The sequence below is a fragment of the Silene latifolia genome, chromosome 5 (genome assembly GCF_048544455.1).
Source record: "Silene latifolia isolate original U9 population chromosome 5, ASM4854445v1, whole genome shotgun sequence".
NCBI classification, from domain to species: Eukaryota; Viridiplantae; Streptophyta; class Magnoliopsida; order Caryophyllales; family Caryophyllaceae; genus Silene; species Silene latifolia.
This window is the reverse complement of record NC_133530.1, coordinates 971,981-978,906: the sequence shown is the minus strand read 5'-3', so window position 1 is coordinate 978,906 and position 6,926 is coordinate 971,981. Positions and strand designations below refer to the sequence as shown.

The 6,926-nt window shown below is 36.0% G+C and overlaps 2 protein-coding genes across 3 annotated transcripts; one reads left to right on the top strand and one right to left on the bottom strand.

The window, feature by feature from the left end:
* Positions 1-639: 639 nt before the first annotated feature.
* On the top strand, positions 640-2,157 carry LOC141656290 (major pollen allergen Ole e 10). Of its 2 annotated transcripts, none has more exons than XM_074463126.1 (4): positions 640-888; positions 1,383-1,411; positions 1,662-1,899; positions 1,982-2,157. In XM_074463126.1, exons 1-4 carry the CDS (start codon positions 834-836, stop codon positions 2,005-2,007), a joined length of 348 nt encoding a protein of 115 aa, XP_074319227.1. In that variant the 5' UTR covers positions 640-833; the 3' UTR covers positions 2,008-2,157. The 2 variants fall into 2 exon arrangements, with proteins under 2 accessions (XP_074319227.1, XP_074319228.1); XM_074463127.1 differs by having other exon boundaries at positions 652-888; positions 1,665-1,899; positions 1,982-2,151.
* Positions 2,158-2,254: 97 nt separating this feature from the next.
* Positions 2,255-6,805, bottom strand: LOC141656289 (solanesyl diphosphate synthase 1, chloroplastic-like). The gene is made up of 6 exons (XM_074463125.1): positions 6,195-6,805; positions 5,894-6,018; positions 4,100-4,227; positions 3,906-4,009; positions 3,213-3,340; positions 2,255-3,002 (listed from the first exon to the last, which is right to left on the bottom strand). Exons 1-6 carry the CDS (start codon positions 6,391-6,393, stop codon positions 2,454-2,456), a joined length of 1,233 nt encoding a protein of 410 aa, XP_074319226.1. The 5' UTR covers positions 6,394-6,805; the 3' UTR covers positions 2,255-2,453.
* Between the last annotated feature and the right edge of the window lie 121 nt (positions 6,806-6,926).

Genomic DNA, 6,926 nt, shown 5'->3' with positions numbered 1-6,926 from the left:
CGAGTAATATATTAGTAACACCGTTTTACCATTATACTAATGCAAAATTAGTGACACTATCAACCCAAGACAAATAATGAGTTATGCAAGTTCATACTCCGTAATCCGTATCATGCAATCACTTAATTTATAGGTTAAAATTAAATAAACGTACTTGCTTCAACAGAATAACAATAATAATTAACATGTATCGCAAACGCAGTCTGATGCAGTAATAATTAGCCGTGTTACAACACTGTGACGTAGCTACATATTGTTAATTAAATTTGTTTTCTTTTGAATTTCTCTTTGAGACCGCATAGTAAAAAAACTGAGTAATATAACAAATTGACCCTACACTCTAACAATGATATACACTTGAATCATAATTCACAAAACCGAGCAATACAACTTAATCACCGACTCACCGTTATCACCAGATAACGTTCTATCGTTTTGAAGCTATCGGATTAAATAATTCCCTACACAGTCAATATGACGTCAAATGTGAACTTAAAAGCACCTTTTTGTATATCTTTCCCCACATTAAAAAGACAGCTTTTAAGGCATAGAAAACGGATCAACTCCCACGAGAAAGATCATAGGCGCATAGCAATAAGTGTATGTAAATGTAGCCGTTAAGCACACTTGCACTTTCCTTGCATTTATAATAACGCCACACCTCTTTATCTTACACACATTTCCCTTTATAAACATTTCACAAAAACAAAAACATTTCATCTCATTATTTGGTTAGCACCTACAAATAGATAACTACATACATAGTCTGTCTAGTTTTAAGGTTATTAACTCATAGATTTACTAGTACAAAATATTCTATTTCTTCTGCACAAATGACTGCATCATCTTTTTCAATCATTTTTCTTTTCCTGCTGTCCTTTATTTCAGGTATTTTTACTTCATCTTCGGTCAGTAATTATTACTAAATCATTTTTCAGCAGCTTTTTTTTTTTCATTCTATTACACTACTTTTTTTTTCCGGTACAGATCTAATGCTTACATAAGTTACATCAACATCAGTCTTTTATCTCATCTATAATTTTTAACCGTCTTAAGTTTGAGACAGATAATGCCGTCTTAGATAAGAATTTGTAAAGTTACATAACTACATTGGTAAATTTAGATAAGTAAAGAGTCGACCCATTTTAAACTCATTTTACCCTTAAACCACATCATTTAAAGGGTACTAACTAAATTGTCGCGGAAGATAAAATGGTATATAAAGGGTTAATTTATATTTGATTAAAAATAATTTTATAAAATGGTTTAGGTATCATGACCTTACACAAGATTTGTAATTGTAAATACAACAAGTATTCATCAATTACTTCCCATTTCTAAGGTTTTCTACTGACATTCATCATTTTTTTTACCATGCACAGCTGGAATTATCTCCGTGGCTAATGGACAGGTAAATTACATATAGAAACTTCACTATCTACTTTGTTTTTTTTTTTCATTTTAAGACGTTTAGTTTAATAAAAAATGTGAATGTCAAGACTCAATACCAGCCTCTCACATATAATATGCAGGATGCATTAGAATTATAATCCTTACATAAAAATGTATAAAAGGCTGGTAGCGAGACTTGGTACCACCAGTAGAGCTCTAATATAATTAATTGATGAATTGAAAACTAATTGTAATTATGATGAATGAAGCAGAAAACATGGTGCATAGCAAAACCATCATCAGATCAAGCAACATTATTGCAGAACATAGATTATGCATGTTCTCAAGTAGACTGCAGTGTGTTACACAAAGGATGTCCATGCTTCTCACCAGATAATCTCATGAATCATGCTTCAATTGCCATGAATCTGTATTACTCAGCTAAAGGTGCCAATCAATGGAATTGTGATTTCAGGGGTTCTGGTCTTATTGTTATTACTAATCCTAGTAAGTCCCTTTTTTTCGGAACTTTTTATTTCACAAAAACGCGCATTTGCAGTCTTCTAAACGATATTCTCAAAATTTGCAGGTTACGAGAACTGCCTGTATGACTGATCAGAAGATCAATTTAGCTTTCAAGTTTCAATACATGAAGTTATTTTTGTAACTAGGTTGGTACTATTCGAAACAAATGCTAATACCCTATATAATGGTTTTGCAATAATAAGGAAAATGTGTTTACACAACATTTACGAGTTGCTCCGGGTACGACTCAGCCCCACACGTAACAAATTTCATAGTTTCAGTCATTTTGCAGTCAGGTTCATCATAGGTTAAAATCAGCCAAGTGAACCAACAATCATAAAACAAAGTAATATATAGAACCGCGGAAATATACAGCCTCCAATTATTTCAATTATTGTTTCGTAGTAAGAATACAAGAATCAAATATTAATATGTCGAAAAACCTTCGTAAAATCCTTTCTATATGAATATACAACCCACCAAATTCAACTCCTTTAGGTGGGTATCAATTAAAGCTATCTGGAAAATCATGAAGTTTAATCAATCCTCTCAAGGTTATACATAACCATTCTCTCAAGGGCAACTCGAAACGAACTCTCAGGAAGGCACTCGAGGTTCTTCAGGGCGCGATCAGCTTTCTCCACTGCTAATTCCCGAGCCCTGTCGATACCTCCTGAGCTTTTTACTAAACTGATGGCTTCATCTAGGGAACCGTTTTCTGAAAACTCAGAGTCGATGATGTCTCTCAATGACGGCTCTTTCTCGAGAGCATAGATTACAGGAGCTGTCAGATTACCTTTCTCTAAGTCAACGCCAGCGGGCTTCCCGAGCTGCTCGGACGACTGTGTGAAATCCAATATGTCATCTACAATCTGGAAGGAGAGGCCTAGATTCTTCCCGTATTCGAACATTTGGTCGGTTACATAGCGGTCAACCTCGCTGAAAATGGCTGCACCTTTTGTACTGGCGGCTAGCAAGGAGGCGGTTTTGTAGTAGCTCTTGATCAAGTAGTCCTCTAGTGTAATGTCGCAGTCAAATAGACTCGAGGCTTGCTTTATTTCCCCACTCGCAAAATCTTTGATCACCTGTCATGACGCTAAGAAGAATTATAAACATAAATTATGGACATGGTTGAGAGATATACATCGATATCTCGTGCTGAAAACACAAATCAGTTGATCTGGAGTCCAAAATTGTTTTCGAATGATCTGGACTCAAAATTGCGTCACGAATTGCAAAAACCGACTGTTACTTCACACTTACAGAGGTGCATACAGGTAAATGATAAGATTTACCTGACTGATAAGCTTTATGACTTCCAAGTTTTCAAGGTTTGCAAGGTACCATGATGACTGTGCAAACATAAAGTCTCCTGCCAGAACAGCCACCCTTGTACCGTACCGTTCATGAACAGTTTCCTTCCCTGAAAATAGATGATTAGCCACATATAATCTGTCATAAAAAACAACGATAAATGCGTAATTACAGTGACGTTTTTTGTGCCAATACATAGTTGCAATTTGATTTTTAAAGAGAACAGAAGAAAGCAGCATGTTGACTGTTGAGAAAAGTAAAATAAAGAAACCAAATTAAATTGATTGAACCATGTAGTCCAGACTCCAGACACTTGTAAATGCTGCTATAACTTGATAAGTTAGATGAACAAGCACTAAGTTAGATGAACAAGCACTAAGGCGAACGAAAATCAAACGAATAAATAGAACAGTGGAACACTGAGTAATCTTGGTTTCTGGCGCTCAGAGCAACGACCATCACAGTAAGTCTCATGAAAAACTCTTATGATAAAATAGTGACTATTCAAATAAGGAGGCAGTTGAATCCAAATATAGAAGTTAATATCAGAAAACCATGACATTTTGCATCGTCCTGAATCAGACTCTTACTATGCACCAATACAAGAGTTAATGCATCCGTTGATCTAAAGTAGGACACAGATACATCTGTCAGCAAGCAAACACAGATCCTACCTCTCCTCATGTCACTATCATCTATCACATCGTCATGAATCAGACTTGCTGTATGTATCATCTCAATGATTTCTGCCAAACGTCGATGTTCTTTCGTAAGTTCCCTGCAATAGAAACACCCTCAGGTTAAAAATTAAAACGTACGAAAATTATAGACTGATAAATGGCAAAAAGTATAACAGAAAGAATGTTACTTTAATCCTGCAAGTTGCGCTGTGGCTCTTGAGACTAGAAACACTAAAGCTGGTCTCATCCGCTTCCCTCCTGCACCAAATATTTGCTCTGCAGCAGACATCAACACTGGATTTTCTGCACCAACAATCTACAGATTAAGCACTGTTAGATGTAGCAGTGAAAGCATATAAATACTTAACTTGCAATATGAGCAGAACATGTCCCATAAGATAGTTGAAACATAATGAAAATACAAGTCAGGTCTTTGCAAAGACGGTGGGTCCAACTATTTTGAGTACATTTACATGTCAGGGTACAGATGTTTACAAGCTTTGACATCAGCAACAACAGCATTACTCAATTTACCCTAGTTTCTCAATGGCTCATGCAAACGGCAGGAAAAAGGGGGGTTGGATCTACTAGCTTTGCACCAGTATTAACAGTAAAAAGACGTCACTCCACCAGATCCATAATGAAGGATGCCAATTTAGTGAGCCACTTTGCTTTATTCCACTAACAGTACAAAGTGGTTGGGGTTGCGTCAGATGGCTTCTTCCTCCCCCCCCCCCCAAAAAAAAAAATAAAGGCTGCCAATTTAGTGAGCCATTTTGCGTTGGTCCATCCAAAATTTATGGGCCATCACCAAAGTATAGTGTGTATTTGGCTTCATTGGGAATAACCTTGATGTTTAAAAACTTTTGAGGACCAAAATATCAATGACCATCAGGCTCACCATAATCAATTCAAAGGCTCGAAACAAACAAAAAGAAAATGAGAAGACGGTAGGAACTAGATATAGCCATACTGAGCACAATCAGCCACATAGAAGAGGAGGCCTTTTATTTCTACAAAGATGAAGGAGATTACTAAGTTGCAGTTGAGTAGCTTGTTTGGGGAACAACTAAAGATTAACGGGATGAAATTAACAATATATCAACACTCTTTGGTACACTAAGCTGCAACAACTTTAAGTCATGTTGTTGAGTCCACACTCCACATTACTGGTTGGATAATGGATCCTATCATCATAGGACGACAACTGCACAATCTGACTACGGGCTAAATTTAACAATGGCCACCACTTTCTGTGGCCTCCCTTTGAAACTTGATTGAGGCTTGTAGTTTATAAACAAAAAAAATGAGGTTCTTGATTTCCGATCACTAATAGCAAACACAGGGCAAATTCCAGGACAAAACAAATGTAGTACAGATAAACTACTCCGTAACATGACAAACAGAAAAGATTGAGACTCCCCTCAGCCTATACATCACAAAAGAAATGGTCAATCAAAGTAGACTACAACTCTACAATCTATCTGCTTAGGTGCATTATGATTTCTGATCCCAAATCCCGCTACCCGAATGGACATACAAATAATGCTGGAGCAAGGTTTTCCTCTATTCCTGCCCCATGAGATTCCACTTTACCATCTTTGTACCTCTCTAACAATGCCTACTTCATTCAAAACTCGTTCATTCGACAATGGACAATCCCCATATAAGAATGTTCTGAGAGGGCAGAAGCATTTGACATGTGACAGCAACCATATCTACCTTGCAGGCATTAAAAGTAAACTACTTGTCTGATATGATGCTACTTTCACTTTACACTTATTCTACCAACATTCTCATCCAAAACCTCCTCGCTCAGACCGTCATCATTTAGGTCAGAATAACAAGCTGATCGACGAAGACATAGTAACATTACCATCAATAAACTTATCTTAGGCACAATATTTCACCCCTTAATTAATTAATTAATCAATACAACAAAGCTAGCTACAAAATTGAGTGTGACAAAATAGTTCACTCACAGTTTGCAAATTCTTGTTAAGGGTCAGGAGATCATCAGCAACCACTTCAAAAAGACTTGACAATGAAATCGAATTCCTTGCCTCTTCTTTCACCTCTAAAACAGACAATGGACCATCACTAACTCCTGCACATAAACATCCACACATACAAAACCAATCAATTACACTTTCATACTATACAGATAATCGTCTCATTCATTTGTTTACCTTTTTTAATTTCGGGAGGGGTATTTTAACTAATGGTAAACAAATGATTGAGATGTAAACAAGAATAACCAATCAAAATCAAAACTTTCATTACCATTAACTAAGCTTTCAGGAGCTTTGGTAGACAACACCCTGCGTTTTACGGTACCGGGTCGAAAACAAAACAACTTATTGCCACCAAAACCATTTCTAAAACTCCTTCTAACAAAGGAAAGTTCAGAAGAAGCATTACAAGAACAACAACAACCAATCAAATCAAACACAACCTTTCCACCACATGTCATAGACATCATTTTAAGCAATAATACACCAAAAATACTAAAAAATTAATCAAAGTTCAATTTTTTTTATTGTTTATGAAAATCCCACCACTAAAAATGTGTTGGGTTATCATTCAAAAAGTGCCCAAGTGAGAAAATGCCTTAAAAAAAATGCAAAAATTAGTTATAAAATTGGTAATTAAATGGTATGGAAGTAAAAGGGTAGTTTGCCTAAGTGTTTGTTAGTGTTTTTAATTGCATATAAAATACACATAAAATGATTTATATGGTATAGAGTTTAACACAAAGAAGAAGAAATGAGTGTTGGTGGTAAGAGTATGAAGAAATGAAGGAGAGGGAGAAGAGGAGATTAAGTGGCGCAAAGCTACCCACATAAATGTGACTCAATTTCTGTATATTATCGCTTGGTTTTTCACGAATTTGATTGGGGAATTGTGGACTTCATACATTTGAAAGCTAGAATCTTTGTTCTAACTTTATTGGAGGTCTTCCCTTGAATTACGGTTGACTAATAGTGAATTAAAATTCGTGCGGGAAGACAATCA